Source organism: Phyllobates terribilis, unplaced genomic scaffold (genome assembly GCF_046119375.1).
Source record: "Phyllobates terribilis strain yellow unplaced genomic scaffold, ASM4611937v1 Scaffold_2__4_contigs__length_985480577, whole genome shotgun sequence".
NCBI classification, from domain to species: domain Eukaryota; kingdom Metazoa; phylum Chordata; class Amphibia; order Anura; family Dendrobatidae; genus Phyllobates; species Phyllobates terribilis.
This window is the reverse complement of record NW_027362762.1, coordinates 256,734,485-256,759,102: the sequence shown is the minus strand read 5'-3', so window position 1 is coordinate 256,759,102 and position 24,618 is coordinate 256,734,485. Positions and strand designations below refer to the sequence as shown.

Here is a 24,618-nt window from a genome sequence, read left to right as displayed (position 1 = left end):
CTTATAAAAGCTTTTTAACTGCAGCAGCTTTAGTGGACGCTACTGGAGCTGGAATTACCGCGGCTGCTGGCATGAGACTTGCCCTCCAATAGATCCTTGTAAATGGATTTAAAGTGTATTCATTCAAATTAGAGAGACAATTTAAATTAAAAAGCTTAGAGCTGCCTCCACCACAGGGGGGCTCGCTCGACCCACCAGCGGACAGGCACCAGTATTGGGAGAGGGGGGCTGGCCGTCAGGGTTCACCGCGGCTCTGGCACAAACCCGGCGACACGGAGGTGGCACGGGCAGGAGCGGACTGGCCGTGTCGGCTTCTCACTTTTTGGATTTTAGAAGGGCATGACATGCCTATATCTGTGTCTCCCCCTCCTTTTACTCCTCCACCTCTTTTATTTTCGCATGACTATATGTACTTGTCACTTTTCCATGTGTTAGTTATGTCTTCTGAGCAGTTTGTCAGCTTTTGGACACCTTTGAAGGTGTTTTCTATGTGTTTCTATGTGTTTTTGTTTGCCTGCCATTGGTTTTAACGGTGTTCGAAGGTGTTCGACGAACAGTTCGACGAACAGTTCGGCGAACACACGGGTGTTCGACGAACCGAACCGAACTCGAACACTACGGGGGTGGCTCAACACTAGTCATAACATGTGTTGTGATGTCAAAGGCTTAATCGCCACCTGAAGTCCTAGTGAAAAAGGAACATGCCCAAAGAGGATTTCAAGTGAGGAAAACAGATGTGAGCCGTGGTTGTGGGAAAAATGAGCAGAGAGTATCATATTTTTAACCTCTTTCCAACTTTTGACAATTCAAAACAATGGTGGCTGGCCAGCTCTCATTTTGCTGGATTCACATGAACCTGAAGTTTTTTCTAACTTTTGAGGAAAATTCAATTTTCCTTGAATTAATTTACTTATGTCTATGGAATTTTTCTTTAAAGAGGTTGTTCCCAATTAACGCTTTTCATTATGTCCAGTTAGAATATATGGACATCGTAAGAAATGTCCTATGCTCAGGTCCCTTAATTTCACCGGGGTTGATAGCTATTACTGTAAGCTTGGCTTGACTAATTACTTCTGAATTAAGTGATACAATAAAAATGTGTTGTAATATGCCACTTTCCAATGACGAATGATTTCTGGGGTGGTCTATGTTCCCGCACTTGGACAGAACAAACATTTTTAAGGTTTTCCAGGACTTTGATATTGTTGAGGTCACTGAGCTGCAGCATCTGAGAACAGCCACTACACAGTATTTGGAGGTGTGCTGTCCCATCGTACACTGCAAATACCTAATTGGTGGGGGTGGAGAGTGTCAGACTCGCTCTGCTCTAATACTGATGTCCAATCTTAAGGGTCGGTCATCAATACCTAAGTCTTGGTCAACTCTGGTTCTTATATAAAACTAGGTTGCATAGTATGGTGAATGATAAATCCCCAACAATAAAAGGCACCCACCAGTAAATTTTCAATGATTAAACCTTTGTTATGATGCTCCAAAGCTTGTAAATATTGTATTGAGCATTCCCTATTCACATCAATACTATAACTAATTTGCAGAAAATCATCCTATAAGCGACATGCTTACTTGGAGTCATCCTATAAAGGACATTTAGAGTTTACATCCTATAAATGACATTGCTGCTTATTTGGAGTCACTGGGCAAAGCTGGAGAACCAAGGTATCCTTGCTCTTACCACTCCAACATCTCCCTGATTGACATCTCAATGGGCTTCAGAGATCACCTCCAGCAGAAATTAGCTCCTGCACATGCTCTGTTCTCGTGTACACTCTGGGCATGTGTAGTGAAGTCATCAGTACATCCCTGGCTTTATCTGCACAGTGCACATTTATGGGACCCTGCAGGGCTTAGAACAATGCATGTATGGGATTTCTGCTAAGCTAATATTGATGTAAGAAGTTCAATGTCAGGTGTAACTGGAGGGATAATGTGTTTCCTTGGCCTTCCAGCACTATCGTGATGTCTTCAAGTAAGCAATTAGCATACCGCATACTCCATTTTATTTATTTATGTTTACTACACATTTTATAAGCCGTATTGTTGCATTTTAGTTGCTGAAAATCTGCTGACAGGTTCTCTTTAATTTGATTTTCCATCAACATCTTTACATATGGAAGTCAATTAATGGATTTACTTTTCATGATTATTTTGAGATAAGCATGTGTTAACCTTATTAATAATGTTAATGGTTTTGCATTCGAGTGTAAAATAAAAGAATATTTATAATGGTGCTGGAATAAATTCCAATGTCCAAGTCATAGATTTTTTTTTGTTTCTCATGCTTGCTAAAAAAAATAATTGTAAATCAGTAACTTTACCATCAAGAGAGCTTTGATATTCTGTGACTGAATATTGATCACACTTGACTGACAAGGAAATATGTTATCTGTGTATTGACATGAAAAGAAATGAAAAAACAAGGATTTTTTTGTATTTTTGTTATATCAATATTTGAGTACAACCAAATATTGAAATAGCCCACATTCTTTGTAATCAGTAACCTTCCTACATTTAAAGTCACATAGACATGACAGAGTTGTGTGCGGAAGTCTTTCCGGTGGCACACAAGACTCTTGCTGACATAGTGTTCCTCGGGACGATGTATGTTGGATGTATATTCCATATTATGGTGTCCCATGAAACATGAAAAAATAATATGTATCACATATGGTAAGAGGGTTTTTTTAAGCATATGAGTACACTTTTAGAACTTGTTCTCCTAGTGCCAGCAAAGTGAATGAGATTTCTGAAATTTCATGCCCATGTTGCTTATTTTTTTTCTTGCAGATTTGAAACTTCTAATAAATACCAACATGAAGGCCACAGGTGGTCACTATATGCATAAATACATCATGGGAGATCTGCCTTCAGAATTCCAAATGCCAACATACAAATAAAAAAGAACTGCTAAATTTCTTAAAAAATATATATATTCATTTTTATTAAAGACATATTAAACTAAAGTACATTCAGATCAAGGTGTCTACAAAACAGGACTAGAGAATACCAGTACAGGACAGGATAAGTATGCTGACAACATATGGGATAATACTGATCTCAAAAGTTCAAACAGAGAAGAGGACTATAATTAACATATGTCGCGGGTAATACATACATAAAACGACATTATAAAGTGCAAGATGGTCCAACTGAGTCAAAAGTTGACTGAGGATGTGCAAAATTGGCTAAATATTGAATAAAATGTCTGGTGCAATTCTCATTAAGAGGGAAATGAAAACAATCCTGATGTGCAAGTCCCAAATGGTCCAATTGAGTCGCACACCAGCGGACATCTTACTAAGTAAGACTACTTCATACTATGTGCGATGATTATTATTACTTGTAAGGCATCATTTTCCTCTCCCTCTTAATGAGGATTACACTGGCACCAGACACTTTATTCAATATTTAGTCAGTTTTGCAGTCAAAACTCAATTGGACCATCTTTCACTTTATACTGTTTATGTATGTATTGCCCGAGACATACAGTACAGACCAAAAGTTTGGACACACCTTCTCATTTAAAGATTTTTCTGTATTTTCATGACTTTGAAAATTGTACATTCACACTGAAGGCATCAAAAATATGAATTAACACATGTGGAATTATATACTTAACAAAAAAGTGTGAAACAACTGAAAATATGTCTTATATTTTAGGTTCTTCAAAGTAGCCACCTTTTGCTTTGATGACTGCTTTGCACACTTTTGGCATTCTCTTGATGAGCTTCAAGAGGTAGTCACCGGAAATGGTTTTCACTTCACAGGTGTGCCCTGTCAGGTTTAATAAGTGGGATTTATTGCCTTATAAATGGGGTTGGGACCATCAGTTGTGTTGTGCAGAAGTCAGGTGGATACACAGCTGATAGTCCTACTGAATAGACTGTTAGAATTTGTATTATGGCAAGAAAAAAGCAGCTAAGTAAAGAAAAACGAGTGGCCATCATTACTGTAAGAAATGAAGATCAGTCAGTCCGAAAAATTGGGCAAACTTTGAAAGTGTCCCCAAGTGCAGTTGCAAAAACCATCAAGCGCTACAAAGAATCTGGCTCACATCAGGACCACCCCAGGAAAGGAAGACCAAGAGTCACCTCTGCTTCTGAGGATAAGTTTATCCGAGTCACCAGCCTCAGATATCGCAGGTTAACAGCAGCTCAGATTAGAGACCAGGTCAATGCCACACAGAGCCCTAGCAGCAGACACATCTCTTCAACAACTGTTAAGAGGAGACTTTGTTCAGCAGGCCTTCATGGTAAAATAGCTGCTAGGAAACCACTGCTAAGGACAGGCAACAAGCAGAAGAGACAAGTTTGCGCTAAAGAACACAATGAATGGACATTAGACGAGTGGAAATCTGTGCTTTTGGTCTGATGAGTCCAAATTTGAGATCTTTGGTTCCAACCACCGTGTCTTTGTGCGACGCAGAAAAGGTGAACGGATGGACTCTACATGCCTGGTTCCCACCGTGAAGCATGGAGGAGGAGGTGTGATATTGTGGGGGTGCTTTGCTGGTGACACTGTTGGGGATTTATTCAAAATTGAAGGCATACTGAACCAGCATGGCTACCACAGCATCTTGCAGCGGCATACTATTCCATCCGGTTTGCGTTTAGTTGTACCATCATTTATTTTTCAACAGGACAATGACCCCAAACACACCTCCAGGCTGTGTAAGGGCTATTTGACCAAGAAGGAGAGTGATGGGGTGCTACGACAGATGACCTGGCCTCCACAGTCACCAGACCTGAACCCAATCGAGATGGTTTGGGGTGAGCTGGACCGCAGAGTGAAGGCAAAAGGGCCAACAAGTGCTAAGCATCTCTGGGAACTCCTTCAAGATTGTTGGAAGACCATTTCCAGTGACTATCTCTTGAAGCTCATCAAGAGAATGCCAAAAGTGTGCAAAGCAGTCATCAAAGCAAAAGGTGGCTACTTTGAAGAACCTAGAATATTAGACATATTTTCAGTTGTTTCACACTTTTTTGTTAAGTATATAATTACACATGTGCTAATTCATAGTTTTGATGCCTTCAGTGTGAATGTACAATTTTCATAGTCATGAAAATACAGAAAAATCTTTAAATGAGAAGGTGTGTCCAAACGTTTGGTCTGTACTGTATTTTAATTATAGTCCTCATCTCTGTTGAGCTTTTGAGATCAGTATTATCACATATGTGGTCTGCATACTTATCCTACCCTGTACCTGGTGTTTTCTAGTCTGGTTTCTTGGATACCTTGTCCTGTACGTAATTTATTTTAAAATGTCTTTAATAAAATGAATATATATTTTTTGAGATGCATAGCAGTGCTCTCTTTTTCATTTCTTTGTTGAGATTTGAAACTTCAAATATTTTTTTCAAATCTACAGCATGTCGGTTCTTTCTGCATTTTTGCAGTGTTTTTCATACATTCAAATGAATGGGGGGAAAAAACATAAGCAAAAATATATAAAAAATGTGGGAAAACTTTTATTTAATGTATCGCTTTCCTGCCAACACTCTGGTTTTTGCATCAGAAAAATTTGCTGCAAATACTAAACATATGAACATACCCCTAAGGCCTCCTTCACATGTCCTGGTGATTCCTGTACAGGAAAAAACAGTACTGGTAATTTCCATGGTCCGTGTTCGTATGCCATCTGTATGTTTGTATGTGACATCCGTGTGGCATACTTGTGACGTCCGTATGTACGTGTGACACATCCGTGTGCCATCCTTATGTCTGTGTGACACGTACCGACACCTGGGAAAAGCAGTACAGTTTGTGCTGATCCCAGACTCCAGCTGCTGAAGGCAACTTCAGCTCCCGCTGAGTACATCCAGTGTAAAATGAAGAATTAAATAAAGAAAATGGCCTGGGCTCCCGCATCATTTTCATAACCAGCAGAGGGAAAGCCAACCACAGGGGGCTAATGTTACTAGCCAGGAAAGGGGCCATTAACCAAAAATGTTCCCTGGCTATTAATAACAGTTCATAGCTGTTTGATTAGCATTTACTGGCTAGATTACAGGGCGACCCTGAGAAAAATTGACGTAGGGTCCCCCTATAAAATCTAGTGAGTAGCGGCTAAACCGACAGCTGCGGACTGATATTAATAGCCAGGGAAGAAGCCATGGATCCTGGCCCTCTTCAAGTCAAATAACATCAGCCTTCAGCGGCCCCAGAAAAGGCGCATCAATAAGATGCGCCAAATCTGGCACTCATACTTGCCTCTTCCCACTTGCCCTGGTGCTGTGGCAAGTGGGGTAATGGGGTTGGGGTTCATGTCAGCCTTGTATTGGCAGCTGGCATGAAGCCCAGGGATTAGTAATGGTGAGGCGTCTATAAGACACCCCCATTACTAACCTTATAGTAAAAGTTTGTAAATAAACACAAAGCCTGTAAAAAAATATTTTATTTGAAATAAAATTCCACACCATGTTTAACACATTTAATTTAAAATAAAAAACACAGTGATACTCACGTACCACCTAATCCACAAAGCCATTGTCTCCTGTAAAATAACAAAAATTAAAAACAACAATATCCATCACATGTTCGAAGCGTAAAGAATCCATAGTGTCCCACGCCGTAATCCATCTGTGCGACATTTGCTCATCAGCATGAGCGATGCCTTGAGCCGACCGCTCACATTGAAGAGCTGAGTAGAATCACTCCATGCATTTTTTACAGGGGACAATGGTTTTGTGGATTAGGTGTTAGTTGAGTATAATGTGTTTTTTATTTTATTCTTCATTTTACACACAATGAAGACAGCGGGGATTGAATACAACTCTCAACATTGTCCCCTGCTCGCGCTGATCTCAGCGCAAACAGGGGACAAAGATGAGAGTTGCAGCTGGCGCCAAGGATCAGTGCAAACTATACCGCTGATTCCCAGGCACCAGTACGTATGATACTGATGACACACAGATGTCATCCATGTGCGTGCTGTGCAAAAAAACTGACATGTCTGCGTGTTTTTTACACAGACACAAGGTCCGTGTGAAAAACCTGACCTTTGTGCACACTCATTGAATACAATGGGTGTGCTTATGTCCGTATTTGCGGCCCTTTAAAAACAGGCTGCATACGGACATACAAAACGGACATGTGAAGGAGCCTTATGCTTCTGTTAAACTTGGTGGTTGCACAGTCATATTACACCACGTGCATCATGCCTCAATATATAGGCTAGAATTGATACATTATATGTAGCTCACAATTCCCACTTAAGAAGCATTTTACAGGGCATTTTTTATACAAGCTATACAGACTAAGAGTTACTGTATGAATCAGAACTGAATGTGTCATATGAAGCAGTGTACTTTTATATCACATCTAATGACATTTGGTATAAAATTATCTGCTGTCTATTGTTTATCTTGCAATAATCCGACCTACTAAATTCTAAGGAGATAAATAGTAGGTGTAAAGCAAGGCATTGATATTAGAGGTAGTTTCCAGCCTATGAAATATTTATCTAAATGAATGATAAAGAGTAAATCACATACTCTTTTCTGCTTGCCCTTATCAACAGGTCAGCTCTCTGCAATTTTTTATTACTCTTTTACATGGAATCTAGGGAGCCAAAACTATACAGCCACCTCTTAATTCCCAGCAGCACACACGGGTTCTGTTTTCAAGATAAGTATGAGACCTAGCCGTGGATAATTATGGCATATTTTTTGGTTATGCCAAAAATGTCCATGATGGGACAATTCTATAATGGTTGTAATCTCGTGTGCTAGGAGTCCTGCTACTGAAATTCCCAGAATACAGTAGCTGGCCATATCTAGTGAAGACAATTTACATGACTAAAGGATGATCTATAGAAGTTACACAACTGGTATGGGATCCTTAGAGAGAAAGTACCTAAACTTATTGGACCCAGCTTCCTTGATCCCAGATGGCAAATGGCATGGAAAGTACATACTTGTAGATGGGAAACAAGAAGCCCTTCTATTATGGGTGGCAATCCCAGGATTCTAATATGAAAGGTGGAATTTAGATTTGTGCTATGGGGCCCCATCTTCTTCATTCTTCATTCCTGACCTGTGAAAAAAATACAATAATACCTTTCTATGACTGCTAGATACTTTATAATGCAACTCAAGATTGATTTATATGCTAACCATAACATTATAATTAACACTCTTCAGTAGCTTTGCCAACTTAGAGCCAGTATCACTCCTGGAAAAGAGATATTTTAATGTCAAACTGAAGTCAAATGGTACATTGTGTTATCACGCACTGCATTAATATGTTGATAAAGCAGTATAGCACAATATTTTTTTCTATTATTATTTCAAATATTCAAACTATATTAATGAGAACATCATTTTGGAGAACTAATTATTTCTATTTGTCTTGTGTCACACTTTCTAATTCCCCTATATTAGAACAGCCAAAGCAAATTAATTGCTTTTCCAGCAGTTGAACCTCAGCCAAGAATGAGCTCACGTTCTCATTCTGCTTACTTCTTTCTAGGACTGTATTGTGCTAGACATCCCCCTTAATAGAGAGCATGGTCTGGAGAATACCTTTCCTCACGTTCTGTATTGCTTTGCACTTGATGAAATGTATATACGTTTAAGTGACCCACTAGGAAAGATAAAGTTCTTAGCTGCGAGATTATACATCAAAACAGTTAAAGTGAAATTAAAATTAAATGAATGAATCTCAGTGAAGCAAAAAAAGCAGTAATTAATGGTTCCCTTAATTGTCTTCATAAAATATTTGCATGGGTCTAATTTGCATAATTTGCATGTATTAATTAATCTTTCAAAGGAATTTTGTGCTGAGAGAAGCCAAAAAATCTCTTTGTTTTATTTAACATCTAATGAAATATTTATCTTCTTTAATGAACTTCTCATCTTCATTAAAATAAAAATTGTGCAACTTTGTGTGTTTTAAATGTTTTTATAATTGAAGTCTTCTCAAAAACCTCTTTAAGCTTCAAATGTCGACAGAACAAACATATTATCATGCTTTCTGCACCATTTCACTCCAGCTTACAGTATACAACTGTTTATTTTTGTTTCGATACAATTTCTTTTCGGGGAATATTCAAAATGGCATTTGTTTTTAAGCGGAAGTTTCTTTTCCTTCAAGTGTAATTTAGCAGGTTACTAATGTTGTAGATATTCATAAACTGTTGAGAAACAAATGTTCACTTCTAACAATCAGTAATTTCAATATTTGTACATTTCAATTTTAATGTATTATTTATACATATCCCATATACCTTAGATAGCTGCTGACAGAATGATCTTTTAGCCAGTAGCTGACTCTCTTATACATGCTTGTACATTTCAATTTTAATGTATTATTTATACATATCCCATATACCTTAGATAGCTGCTGACAGAATGATCTTTTAGCCAGTAGCTGACTCTCTTATACATGCATACGATAAATACGGCTGGGTGTTCATATGATTTCAATGGGGGTGGAGTGGGCGCCAAAAACTGCTCCTAGACTTTGCGATCAGTGGCCTATCTAGGAGGAGAACAAAAAAATAGGGAACTTAAATTCCAATTGCCCAATCCTTCTCTAGTCTGATGTAATTTTTGGGGAAGAGTTGGGAGGCCCCCAAACAGTTAAATATGGCTGATTTTAATTTGCATGAGAATACTAAAACAATGACATCTAAATAAATCATCTACGTAATAAAATCTTAAACCAATGACTAATCCTATAATATCCTCCGGTCTATTTATCTATGCATGTTTAATCCTAATTCTACATTTTCTTTTTTTTTTATTGATATTTTTTTTAATTGATAATTCCTGCTTCAAGCTGTATTCTTAAAGTTTTTATGTCCAGTAAAATAACTAGCAGGATTAAGCAGATGAAAAAAAATTTAAAATTAAAGAATAAATTAACATTTAAAACTATGACACTTTTCCAATAACTTTATTAAGTGATTTGTCTTCAGTTCTGTAAAAAATGCATGTAAGCAGCTTCAAAACCTCAGCTTTTCCCCAGTCTATTTGCCTGCCTTTAGTTGTGTTGATAACAGAAGATAGACATTTGGAGTACAGATGATGGGATTGAAAGGGTTATCACCAGTCTCTTCTTTTGAGTCTTGTGCTCATCCCCAGAGTTAGTGAGATAGAGGGGCTGAGCTGACCCTTTCACTGCCATCATCTGTACTCATCATCTGTACTCCAAATGAATATGCCCTGATATCAATGCACCAGATGGCAGGCAAATTAGACTAGGGAAAAGCAGGGGTTTGGAAATCACTGACATTCCATTTTTTTTTACAGAAATTAAGATAAATTCCCTAATAAAGTAATTTGCAAAGTTTCATAACTTTCCATGTTGGAATTTTTTTTTTTAAATGAAAGTTTAGTTATTCTTACCAGTAATTTAGCATTGTATGTGCAAAAGAAAAGCTGGAACGCTACAGATTTTTGTTTTGCAAGTTACAAATAATGAATTTATTCCTTCGTTATATGATCTATGAGTACTAGAACATACCTCTGTTATATCACTTTTTATCTGAACACCCACCATTCACAGTATATTATAAACCTTATTTTATAGAATAAGTGATTCATAAAGATCATATTATTGTCCTTTCAGCCTCTTCCTCAGACCACAGAAATATCTCCCGTGCTACCAATAGTAAACAGTGGGGTGTAGAATGGATGATGGGGCACGATAAGGCGAGCAGAGTTCTATGGTTTTACGACTATATAGGACTAAGATATTCTAAAATATGGCCATGTGTGATAAGTGTTACTAAATATAAGGAAAAGTTAAATAAAATAGGTAAAAATGGGAGAAAAAATGTATAATATTTGTGCATAGCATACAGTCTTGGGATTACATTGGCCCTAGAATATTAAATTTGACACAAATAAAGCATTTAAAAAAAAAAAGCTAAATATGGTCTAAATTTGTAGCGTACATTAAAGGAATTTAGAGACAGTCATGCAGCTGGTCCAAATGGAGCACTCTCTCATTCTGTTAGCACATGCGGCTTTTCCTCCGCAGCATGGAAGAAGTGCAGACGCATTGAAGCTGGCCGGACCAGCGATCTGGTCAACTCAGCGCAGGGCTTATAGGCTCTAAAGCACGTCGCCTGCATGGCGCACCCTCTTTGCCTAGGTAACAAGACACTCAGACTGTGGGGTAGCTGGTAACCTAGGTGTTGTGCAGTACACTATAAATTTAAATCCCTCCATTCTAGAGAATGAACAAGATTTTGAAATACGATGTAAATTATTTTTGCAAGCGCTTTGCAGTTTTAGCCATTTAAGAACCTGAGACAACCCCTTTAATTGTCAGTTTTTTGTAACCCCTTTAAGTATTTCATTTTGACAATGTAACTTTCAAACCCTAAAAAGTTGTGTTGCTTTTCTTCCCGCACTTTTTTTTGTCTGGGAGCCTGATAGCAGTAATGTCTTGACTTTGGCAATATCATCTTCAAAATTTCCACTAATGTAGTTACCAATAAAAGTATATTTCTAAGTATATTCTTTAAGAATTTTACATTTAGTGTTTGGCCCAGCAAATGCTCTATTCACATTTACCAGTAGTAATGACATTCATTTCTTACATGATCGCTCTGCTGCCCTCTGCTGGCAGATAGAGATACAATACATGACACGAAGAGCAATAGTAGAAATTCTTTACTGCCCAGAGACGGTGATGCCATATTTTAATACATTTTCTATTTCAATGCTTCTTAAAAATGGAATATATACAACTTTGTGTATCTATCCAGGTGCAGATTGAAATTATTATTTAATTTTCCTATTTGCATATCTTTTACTTGAGCCTGCAATATGAATTATGATTTTTACTGACACTCATAATTCTTAAGATATCATCAACACTTATCTGGTTTCACCACTACCAACAAAATGATCTGACACAGGTTGTTCTGACCCCATCCACATAAAAGCAGGCTTGGCATAGATGAGTAAGCCATGAAGATTGTTAATGAACAAATGCTTGCATGCTAGTTAGATACACAATTTTCCAGAAGTACCAGAATTTGTCTTGTATTCTGTCAAATTTAAGAAAAGTAATTATTTCTATTGTTTTAATAGATATTGTTTTCATTTGGGAGGTAGTAATGTAAGTATTTTAGGCTTCCCTAAAGTTCCTGGCCCCAAAGCAAATACTGTAACAGGGTCCTCCGCATGCCATGTGTATAATTGTGTAATACTTGGGTCTTCTTATGTGGTAGAGGCACTTTTGGCCCCTAATTGGGTGCAGTTGCTACTCATGTATCTCCTCTATCTATGCTTTGATTTAGTAGTAAAAGAGTTTGTAAAACTTTTTAGGCCACATTCACATGTTGAATATTTGGTCAGTATTTTACATCAGTATTTGTAACCAGGAGCGGAACAATCAGAGGAAATGTATAATAGAAACACGTCACCACTTCTGCATTTATCACCCGCTGCTGGTTTTGGCTTACAAATACTCATGTAAAAAACTGACCAAATACTCAACATGTGCACGTGGCCTAAAAGTAATGAATCCTCAGGATTGGTGATAACTAGCTGATCTGCAGTGATCAAAGAATGGGACTCTGAAGAGCAGCGGAGCTGAAACTGAGCATGTGCCCCACTGTCCCACTCATTGTCTTTGGGACTGCGGACTGATAGCCGACAGAATCCGAGACAGCTAGGTGGCAGCTGAGATGGTGATGGAGCTCTCAGTGAAATGCAAACTTGAACCTCCTCTTTAATACAAAAAAGATGCCTTTTAGCAATATGTACTTAGATGATAATTAGCAAATGACCTTGCTGTGACTACATAAGTATCTTTTCATCCATAAAAATTTGCAGAATGAGCTACAATCTAAATTCAAGCTATGAAAATGTTTTAAAGGCCAGGGGTACTGTGTACAAAACCAAAAAGGTGATATGTTCTTTGTAAGGGGTTAAAGTCTGTGAGTATTTTACCTATCATTATTTTTACGTTCTATATTTCTGTAATGACTGTGAAGAAGTGTGATAAAAATCTTGACTGGAAAGCACATAACGAAAATTGAGAAAACAATCAGGATATTACAGAGATAATGATATCTCCAGATGCAAAGGTGTTTAATCCCAGAGTTACCTGACCATTGGTGGAAAGTTGAGGGGACAGATGCATTAGAAATCAAGCAGAATGCTAAAAATTGGGTTAGTGTTTTTTACATGGGACCATTCAGGCTTGTGTTTAAGGTTTCACTCTCATGAGACCATAGCAGTTTAAACAAGGACGTCTATAGGATTATTATAATTCATGGAGTAAGCATGGAACCTTTTTAGAAATGTTTGCACCTGCAAGTAAAATAAATCTAGCAAAAGTGTCAAAGGTCAATGCTATAATTGCTAAAAATCACAAGAGAAAACAGAGTCCACTATGTCCACCAACTCAGTGCTACATCTGACAACCTGAACACTGCTTCATCTGCATGTGGTTAGGAGAAATGTACTTAATACTTAAAGGGGTTTTCCCACAAACAAAAGTTCCTGCAAAGTCAGACACCGCCATTACACAGCAGGAGCACATTTATAAGATTATCTCAGCACAGGAACATTTTATTTAAACACATCTAATTGTGGAACGTATTATTATTCCAAGATATTTTGATTAAAATTAGCTATTGTTTGTGGGAAACCCCCTTTAATACTGTTGTGTTGGTCATATAACTGGTCACTGCTTAGTTTTTGTTCCAAATTACAAGGAATTAGAGCTAAATGATTTGATTCAAAGTAAATTAAGTTTGCTTAAAAAAATACACAAAAAAATCAGATTTCACCAGAAGTTCAATTTTTTGAGATTTGATTCCCTTGAAAAAAGCAAAATGGCAGCTTTTTTCAAGGGAAGAGAAGAAGCGAGACAGTAGAGGAGGAAGCGAACCAAAGGAGGACTGGGAGCTGTTGTTCCAGGACAGGTGAGCAGTGAGATGAGTTTAATATTTTTTAACTTCTTCTATTATTAGTGTCTGGGGTCTGGAGAGATGTCAGAGTAGAATAAACAGCTTTCACTAGCAATTTGTTTTGATTTGATTAAATTCAGTGCGAATCGTATTTCCCGAGTGAATCTGGTGAGTCGAATTTTAACAGTTTCGCTCATGTGTACAAGCTATTAATTTATTCTTGGGAATTAAGAATGTTAGTTAAGCATTTCTTCCCATAGATATCCACAAATATCAGTTTGTAATTTTGCTCTTTGCATTTTTTCCTTTGTGATTTAAATTTACATAATATCACAATTTTTTTTAATCTATGGCCCTTCATTTGACTGCAGATAATCTTCTGTAGTATCTTTACTGACTGAGGTTATATAATACAGGTTAAAAAATATGGGCGGCACGGTGGCGCAGTGGTTAGCACTGCAGCCTTGCAGCACTGGGGTCCTGGGTTCAAGTCCCACCAAGGACAACATCTGCAAGGAGTTTGTATGCTCTCCCTGTGTTTGTGTGGGTGTTCTCCTGTTTCCTCCCACACTCCAAAGACATACTGATAGGGAATCTAGATTGTGAGCCCCAATGGGGACAGTGACGATAATGTATGTAAAGCACTGCAGAATATGTTAGCACTATATAAAGATAAAGATTATTATTATAAAGAAGCTCATAGAGAATTGGCAACTTCTATACATGAATCCTTATTTTTTCACTCAGCTTTTCCTAACCTGATATGAGTGGATTTAAATGATCAGCTTTGAAAAAATAATAATTTTGTGATAGTTGGGAGGTATTTATGGTAAATGTGTCAATGTGTGGCCTCCCAGTGGTTGTACTGTGAGTTACTGCCTGTTAGTGCTCTTGCCTGCATGCTATAATACATTGAACATGAGTCCCAGCACCACGCTCACATATATATAGCAGATGCTTTGCCCATACACCCAAAATACAATAGTTAAAAAAAAAGGGGATATGGTGAACTGGCACCAGTCATGCTGCAATAAATAGATAACAATAAAAAATTCAATAATTTGTATAATACAAAACAAGTCTTTATTCAAAACAGATAAACATACAATTAAAAACCATTAAAAACAAGAAAAAATTCCCTTGTGGCAATAAATAAGAACATTACATTGTTTAAATATAAATATCCATTTAGAGGATACCCTTCAAATAGGAAGTGGCATAAATACCTGAATATCCCCAACAAAAAAATATAGATATATGTATCAATTCAAGGGTCAAGTTAGAGTCACTGGGCAGCATTAAGGGCAAAAGTGCCCAAAAGAAAGGAAATACATTCTTAATACTTGAACTTATTCACACCTCAAATGTACACCTCCCAATGTGAAATTACCCCTGAGGAAGCCAAAGTGGTGGCGTAACGCGTAGGGTCCGGTATCCCTTCTTTCTGTACCTATTGGGAGGTTCTTTAACTATGCTATAATATATTGAAACTATATAATGAAATAATAAAAATCATTTTTTAAGGAAGATCACAGAAAGGTAAGGATAGACACTAGAGATGAGGGAATATGCTAAGATTCAAGTTCAGCAGATTGTTTGAATTTTCCATGAAAAATTTGATGCACATCAAAGTTATTTGATGCAAATTGAATGTTCTTTATTATAAAAATACCCACATCCTGTAAAGAGAAAAAAAATAATACTCACCTCACTGCTCAGAAGCAGAGGAGTAGCGAGGCAAAAGATGGATTAGTTGGGCAGCAGAGTTAAGGACAAACTGTAGAGGTGCAATAGTGTTAGCAGGTAGGCCACCGAGGAGGATGTTGCAGTAGTCGAGGCGGCAAATTTGGAGAGCATGCATAAGCATTTTAGTAGATTGAGAGTTGATGAAAGGATGGATTCTGGAAATATTTTTGAGCTGGAGGCGACAAGAGGTGGAAAGAGTTTGGATGTGCGGTTTGAAGGGCAAGGCAGAGTCAAAGGTTACTCTGAGGCCTCGGATTTCCGGTATAGGGGAAAGAGTGATGTCATTTATTGTGATAGATAAATCAGGTAGGGAAGATACATGAGATGGAGGAAAGATGATGAGATCAGATTTGTCCACATTGAGCTTGAGGAAGTGAGAGGAGAAGAAGGAGGATATGACTGATAGACATGCCGGGATTCTGGACAGTAGAGAGGTGATGTCTGGGCCAGAGAGGTAGATCTGAGTGTCATCACCTTATAGGTGGTACTGGAAGCCATGGGACTTTATGAGTTGTCCCAAACCAAGGTTATAGATGGAGAAGAGTAGGGGTCCTAAGACAGAGCCTTGAGGGACTCCAAAAGAGAGAGGGTGGGATGAGGAGGTAGTGTGAGAGTGGGAGACACTAAATGTGCGATTGGAAAGGTATGAGGTGATCCAGGAGAAGGCAAGGTCCTTGACGTAAAAGGAAGAAAGGATCTGTATTAGGAGGCAGTGGTCAACTGTGCCAAAGGCAAAGGACAGGTCTAGAAGGAGAAGTATAGAGAAATGTCTGTTAGCTTTGGCTGTAAGTTGTTAGTAATTTTGGTCAGGGGAGTTTCAGTGGAATGATGAGGACGGAAGCCAGATTGTAGGTTGTCGAAGAGCAAGTTAGATGAGAGTCTGTAGGAAAGTTCATTCTGTATATGCTGCTCAAGGACTTTTGAAGCAGATGGGAACAGCAATATGGGGCGATAGCTGGACATAGCAGTCGAGTCGAGGAAAGGCAATTTGAGGAAAGGTGTGATTATGGCATGTTTGAAAGCAGAAGGCAAGGTACCAGAAGTTAGTGATAGTTTGAAGAGATGGGTTAGGGATGGGATAACTGTGGTGGAGAGGTTGAGGAGGAGGTGAGATGAGATGGGTTCAAGTGCACAAGTGGTGAGGTGTGATTTGGAGAGGAGATGAGTAAGCTCTCCTTCTGTAATGTTGGAGAGGGAGGTTATGTGGTGGAAGGGCAATTTTTTGGTAAACAAAGGGGTTGTTGTGGTCGAACACAAAAGATATGCCTTGTTTGGTCAATCTTATTTTTGAAGTGTGTGGCAAAGTCCTCAGCAGAGATGAGGGAGGACGGAGAGGGCAGTAGTGGGCGGAGGAGGGAGATAAAAGTGTTGAATAACTGTTTGTAGTTGTAGGATAAGGAAGATATGAGGGTTGTGAAGTAGCCCTGTTTAGCACAGGTGAGGGCTGATTTGATTGTGAGTGCTGCTTGTTTGAATGCAGTGAAGTCATCTTGCGAATGTGTTTTCTTCCAACGCCGCCCTGTGAACGTGGACACTTGCTGAAGCTCCTTAGTGAGGTTATTGTGCCAGGGTTGTATATTGATTTGCTGCATGAGATTGGTAACTGCATCAATAGCTGATGCAAGACTGCCATTGTAGAAAGCAGTGGCCTTGTCTGTGTTGTGGAGTGAAGATATGGATGTCTGTGGTAGAATAGAGTCAGAGAGTGTGTGAGTGTCTAGATGTGCGACGTTTCTTCGGGGGTGCGCTAGTTGCCGGCATGGGTGACAGGTGAGGAGGGCAGTGGTGAGAAAGTGAAAAGATGGTGGTCAGATAGGGGCAGAGGGGAGGTTGTGAGGTTAGATAAGGAGCGGAGACAGTGAAGATGAGGTCTAATGTATGTCTGTCTGTGTGGGTGGCTGAGGAGGACCACTAAGTAAGTCCTAAAGATGAAGTAAGCGACAGGAGTTTTGAGGCTTCTGACTCGGCGGTGTCAGTAGGGTTGTTGAAGTCCCCCATGATGATGGTGGGAATGTCAGCAGAGAAGAAGTGAAGAAGACAGGTGGAGAATTGGTCAATAAAGGCTGTGGCCGGGCCCGGAGGTCGGTATATGATGGCCACTTGGAGTTTGGAGAGAGAGTAGATGCAGATAGAGTGGGCTTCAAAAGAAGGGAGGATAAGGAAGGGTAGGAGTGAGATTGGGTTGAAGGTGCATTTGGTAGAACCACTCCTCCACCATGTTGTCAGGATGAGGAGTGTGGGTGAAGTGGAGGCCACCGTAAAACAGCGCAGCAGGGGAGGCAGTGTCGGAGGGTGTCAGCCATGTTTCTGTGATGCCCAGGAAGGAAAGGTTAGAAGAGGTAAAGAGGTCATGGATTACATGGAGCTTATTGCATCTATAGCGATATATGATATATATTTATGGTAATATCTGATTTATTCTCGAATATGATTCTAGCCTGAAGATGTATTCACTGAGTGTAAGAGACAAGTTCAGGTTAAAGTGAATCTGTCACCAGGTTTTTGCTACCCCATCTGAGAGCAGCATGATGTACTCTAGGGGCAGAGACCCCGATTCCAGCAATGTATTACAGAGCTGGTTGCTGTGGTTTTGATAAAATCACTGTTTTCTCTGCTACAGATCTACCAGTTCTCTGAATGCTGAGCTTTGTATAACCCCGCCAACACCACTGGTTGACAACTTTCTGAGTATACTGTGCATAGGCAGAAATGTGCTAATCAGTGGTAGTAGTTTGGTTATACATAGCTCATGAATGTTGAGGACAAAATGGCAGCAGGTTTATTAGTCCTCTAATGGTAATCTCCTGCTGATGAAACCGTGATTTTATTGAAAAAAAATCCCTACATTATGCAGCTCTGAGATTAAACGCCAAAATTTTATGACAGATTCCCTTTAACAAAAGACCTATTTGTTGCACAAAATTGGTAAAATGTAAATGTAAAAACTAGAGTCTGCGCCTCTGTAACTATGTATAGTTACAGCTGCAGCAGGTGCCAGATTTTCACCTGCTGCTTAATTTTGTGTTAGTTTTCTTTCAGTTTATGGTCTAATGATGTTTTAGTAAAATCGTATTGTTTTTCCAAAGATAGAGGTATAATGGATGTTCCAGAGGTAAATTTAACCTTAACTCTATTATTTTCTTTCCAGATGGACGACTGTATTTAAAGACCAGTGTTATGTACTGAAGACAGATATGCAACAGCTGAAGACTCTGTGGGAACATTCTGTAGACTAATTGCAAAGTCTGAAGGATGTAAAAGTGTTAAAAGTAAAAATACACTCCATTTCTATACAGATGTCCCGGGAATCTACAGTATTGTCAGACAAGTGACCTGTGACTACTGGAGAGTCTGAAAGGTTTCATAACTAATGGTAGCACTCCACTTGTTGGACTTCTTATGAGCTGCTGCTGCAATTCTGTAGAGACTGTAATTATCAACAACCAAGACTCACCATTCTTCTTTCATGTTTTTAAAGAACATGTATATTTCTTTAACTGAGCACACCAGAACTTTTCAGCAGCGTCCACTTAAATATCAGAAATGTTTTCTCACACCTAAACCAGCAGAGATGGTTTGATATGAAGATTCCTTAAAGGGCATGCACTAAAATGGAAAATCCAGAAAAAAATGTCAACAAAGATAGGACTGATACAAAAATTTTTACTTAATAAAAAAATGTTTTCTTCATAACACTTTTATCCTACAATGGAAAACACCTGCTCTTGGAAACTGAACTACTGTATTTAACTAAATGAACTCTTTTTGCTGAATGTAAACTAATGACTGTGTGTTCTTGAGCCTCTTGTCCAGAATCAACCAAACAATGAGTATATCTTTCTCCTTCACCACCTTGAGGATCAGGAATAAGAAATTGTCTATTTGTGTTGCAGGCCATGTGTACATAGACACAGTCACACAGAAGGTATTATGTATGCAGTAGACTACTAGTGATTAGGAAGATAATTTTAGACAATATGTTTTGTCACTCTGTTGGTTCTTAAAAAGCCTTTATAGTTTTAACGCATGCAGGCATGTACATATTTGTCCTGAAGTCACAGTATTAATTCAAAATTTAAGAATCTGGTGAAGAGAAGAGTTAACATCAGCCAGTTTTATTTGTATATTAAGTCTTTAAAGCCCTGAAAACATAACTCATAGGGTTGGTATCTGGCCGATGAGCTATTCGAGACACCAGACATATTTTTATAGAATTCTATTAATTTTAAAGTTCCTAAATAACAAACCTTGAACACTTGATATACTTCCACTGATACTGAGTATTGACTTGACAGGTCACTGTCAACCCACTACTGTATGGTATGATCACTGCCCATCTTCTTATTGTAGCTGTACATTGTATTGTTAAAGGGAGATATATTTTGTCTTTTTTGATGTGTTAACTGAAACATCATCTTTTCACCATAAGTAACTGGAAAAAAAACAGACCATATTATTAGGAATCCAAACAACATAGATTTCACATAACTTTCTAATTTCTGTGTACCCCTTTAAAGACTGAACTCATAAATTAGTCCTAGAAAGTGTACAAATTTTTAATTTCTACACATATCTAGTTTTATGCACATAAAATGTAATTTATTTTGTTATAACACATTAAAAGTTGTTTTTAATGTCAAATCTGAAATTTTATTCCTGTAACATTTCATTTCAACCTGGTAATAAGTATTGTTTGTGTTTAAAACAACTGGAGCTTGTAAAGTCTTCCATATTGTACTCCCAACATAACTTTTCTGTGCAAGAACCTGAATTATACATTTCAATTCACGCTGTAATTTTTAAATAAAATATTGTATATACAATTTCACATTCTTTTTATGAACCAAGCAATATTTTTCAATAAAATATTGTTAAGACTTTGTATTATTTTTTTTTTTCAAAAATTCTTATGGCATCTTTCAACTTTATATTTTTTTTTAGAATTAGTTGCTACTTATTCAAATGAAGTCTTTAAGGGGTAAACAGCCATGGCGTGATTGACTTCATTTATTAGCAGACGGTAATGACTGCTTTATTCTCTTGATTTATTATGTTTGCTGAACTATACTTATTTATACAACTTTACCTTTGCTGGAATTTGGTCAAGGACTTTTTACAAAACTTAATACATTATCATAACATTTTAGCAAAATCCTTGCTAGGCTACAGTTAACATTTACCACTGGGTGACGACACATAGACACATATAACATAGACATTTTGTGACAGTGTATTGCTAAATCATGTATTTTTTTCTAAGCTGGTTATTTCCACACAACTCAGGATATATCGAGCCAAGAGCAAATGTAGAGAAGGACTCTTCTGTATATATTCACTGACATGATAGCCTGACAGTAACATGACTTTATCCATAGTATTGTTATGTTTGTATATTTGCAAATAATCTGCTATGCACATATTTAGAAGGCTGTCACTGTAGGCCAATGAATTATATATGAGCTGGCAACATTTTTAATAATGCTATTTTTCATCCTATAGATCTCCATAAAATGGTGAAAAGAATTGACAAATATGTTATGTCTATAATGTTCTTTTCCTTACCTAATATTTTTTTGGGGGTGATCTTAATCAGTAATGCAAGATTCACTTTTTTAAAGCAGAAGTATTTGAATCATAGGAATAATACTTTTTCTTCTTGCTTTTGATTCATAAAATATAATTGAGCACACAATTCTGTACATTTAGTTTGTTTAGTTCTTTCCAAAAATTACAAATATGTAGTTTATTTACAGTAATGGAAAGGACATTTTATTTCCTCTACATGTATCTTGTCTTGAAGTTTTAAATATAGACTCTGATTTAAGTTCAACGGTATAATTTTTAATTTACAAATTTATTGTTATGTATCCCGTTGGATAGGTCATCAATAACAAATTGCCGGGTCCAACACCCTACAGCCCCACCGATCAGCTTCCATCATCAGAGTTGCACAATGCTTTTCAATTCAATATTTAACAACTGCTCCCGAGAACTGTAGGTCAGCACTTATTCAGAACCGTCCGCGTACCTATTCAGTACTGCCATTGCTACACATTATATGGAGCTATGCAGTGCAGCTCCATTCAATGTATACATCGCGCCACTGATCGGGAGATTATAAAAAAATGTATCTGCTGTACCGTCACTGTCTGCTATGATAGGAGCTGGTCTGCAGTATTGGCAGTATCCCCTACACATTAAATGAAGCTGTGCTTGTTTAGTTGGCAACTGTTTCTCCCTATTATCCCCATATACATTCATGCTTAGCTTAACAAAGCATATATGGTTTCTGTTTGGAGAGAGGGTAGTAAGCATTGAGACACTTCAGTCGCCTTCACACAATTCTCTTTGTCCTGTGAACAAAAGAACCAGGTGTTAATATTTATCATGACTTGATCCTTTTTTCCTCCAACATCAGAGAGTTGGAAAGCCCCCATACACATAAGATAGCTGGCTAGTCCTGCAGAAATTGGTGGGCTCAGCTTAATTTGTATTGTGCTACGTTTGTCCATTTTTTTGCTTTCTGAAGTCAGCAAGCAAAGAGGGCAGATAGAAGAGAGCTTGATTTCCAAAAATACACAAGATATCAATAATGTAACCAAGGGAACATACAGTGGGGAAAATAAGTATTTGATAGACTGCCAATTTTGCAAGTTTTCCCACTTACAAAGAATGGAGAGGTCTGTAATTTTTATCATAGGTACACTTCAACTGTGAGAGACAGAATCTAAAAATAAAAAACAGGAAATCACATTGTAGTATTTTTAAATAGTTAAATTGCATTTTATTGCATGAAATAAGTATTTTATCACCTACCAATCAGCAAGAATTCTGGCTCTCACGGACCTGTTAGTTTTTCTTTAAGAAGCACTCCTACTCTACACTCATTACCTGTATTAATTGCACCTGTTTGAACTTGTTACCTGTGTAAAAGACACCTGTCCACACACTCAATCAATCACACCAACCACTCCACTGTGTCCAAAACCAAAGAACTGTCTAAGGACACCAGGGACAAAATTGTAGACCTGCACAAGGCTGGGATAGGCTACAGGACAAGATGACTGTCAATCTTCCGCAGTCTGAGGCTCCATGCCAGTTCTCACCTCGTGGGGTAAGGATGATTCTGAGAAAGGTCAGGAATCAGCCCAGAACTACATGGGAGAACCTGGTCAATGACCTGAAGAGAGCTGGGACCAGAGTCTCAAACATTACCAGAACTACAGGAAATGTCTGACCCCTGTAATTGCAAACGAAGGTTTCTGTACCAAATATTAATTTATGTTTTCCTTTTGTATCAAATGCTTATTTTATGCAATAAATTGCAAATTAATTATGTAAAAATCATACAATGTGATTTTCTGGATTTTTTATGACTCTGTCTTTCACAGTTGAAGTGTACCTACCATAAAAATTACAGACCTCTCCATTCTTTGTAGGTGAGAAAACTTGCAAAATTAGCCAATACTTATTTTCCTCACTGTTGGTCAGAAACAGTTAACTTTTAATTTTAAGGTTGCATTGTATTTCTAAATTCCATTTAGTGATGATCAGTTGGGGTGTTTACTATAGGCAAAATGTCACCAATCTCTTTGACCATTGATAGGAATGTTAATATATTGGATGCATGGGTTGCAGTTGCACCTGGTTCTTGGAGCCTAAGGTCCCCTTATGCACAATTCATAGCTGTCGGTTATACACAAGAGTGCTTGCTCAGCTGAGTGTTTCTGTGTTCTCCATGAGAGAGCCACTGCCAGACATTTATGACAATGGCTTGTCTCTCTGATATCAGACATGCCATATCCTTAACTTTCCTGATAATCATCTGTTGAAGGCACCAATACACATAAGACTCTTATATTGGCAGGTTCGGCCGACGTTAATCTTATGTGTTGTATGGGATTCTTAATGAGCCTAAAAGGTCCCCAAATGTGAGAAACCTGATACTATTACATACCTGTGATAGATGGAGATTCTGCATTGGGGCCCACAAATGTTATAACAAAAGTTATGCCTCTGAACACTGACCATTATTTTAGAAAAAATGTGACTCTCCTGATAAAAGAATAAATGGTCACCATGGATAACTGTTATTTACTGCTGTCTATCTAAAAGATATACATATGTATCTAATGTTAAATTTGACAGTGGATTGAACTCCTGCAGTGTCAGTGTGGATGTGCAGACCTGGGGAATCAATTCAGGTGGCACTTGCTCTAGAAAAGCAAGTGCTGCCACAAAAATCATCTCATACACTAGCAGGATTCAGAGAGTCTATTGTACTAAAGAAAAAAATACATTCTATTTTAACAGATATCCTAAACTGCATGTCGAAATTGTCTTAATATCCATTATGTTGAGATTTATTTGACTAAAGTTTAAAGGCCAGACATTGTGTATTTTAGATATTTTTGATGAAGAGTCTGGATATCATACCTCTCTGTTTCAGAAGATTAATAAACATGCTATAGATAAAAATAGGTAGACAGCATCCGAAATTGGATGAAAAAACTTTAAAGCCTCTTTTTTCTGCCATAAAGAGCAACGTTTCAACCTACCATAGGTCTTTTCCAAGCACGCATGAAAAGACCTATGGTAGGTCTACCTATATTTATTTATGTGCTCTTTCCAAGGTCTACCTATTTTCATGTATTTGCTCTTTCCAAGTGGGCTCCTTTGGATCTTTTTGACAGTACGTCCACACATGGACAATTGCCCTGTCTTGCAAGTATCCATTCTAGAGTGCGAATGTGATTCCGCATAAACGTGCTATGTCATCCATACCTTTTAACATATTTTATTTACGTGAGCTACAAAGAAGTGAAAGATGAACAGGTTTAGGTATACAATTTAGGTCATTCATAGGTGGAAAATGGTGAATCCCACAATGAAATATAGAGGGCATCATCTATTATATTTGGAATTTTATTTCCAGAATTCATTATTCCCATATAAATTTTTGGTTTTGACCTTTTGAG

General features: G+C 37.9%; 1 protein-coding gene across 8 annotated transcripts in view; it reads left to right on the top strand.

Annotated features, from left to right (window-relative positions):
- The window catches only part of DACH1 (dachshund family transcription factor 1), a 510,801-nt gene extending 490,279 nt beyond the window's left edge, over positions 1-20,522 (top strand). For all 8 annotated transcript variants that reach the window (XM_073663956.1, XM_073663952.1, XM_073663951.1 and 5 more), the window contains one exon: positions 18,789-20,522. In XM_073663956.1, the coding sequence (XP_073520057.1) occupies positions 18,789-18,826 (38 nt within the window). In that variant the 3' untranslated portion in view covers positions 18,827-20,522. The remainder of the gene's footprint in view (positions 1-18,788) is intronic.
- The last annotated feature ends 4,096 nt before the right edge of the window (positions 20,523-24,618 follow it).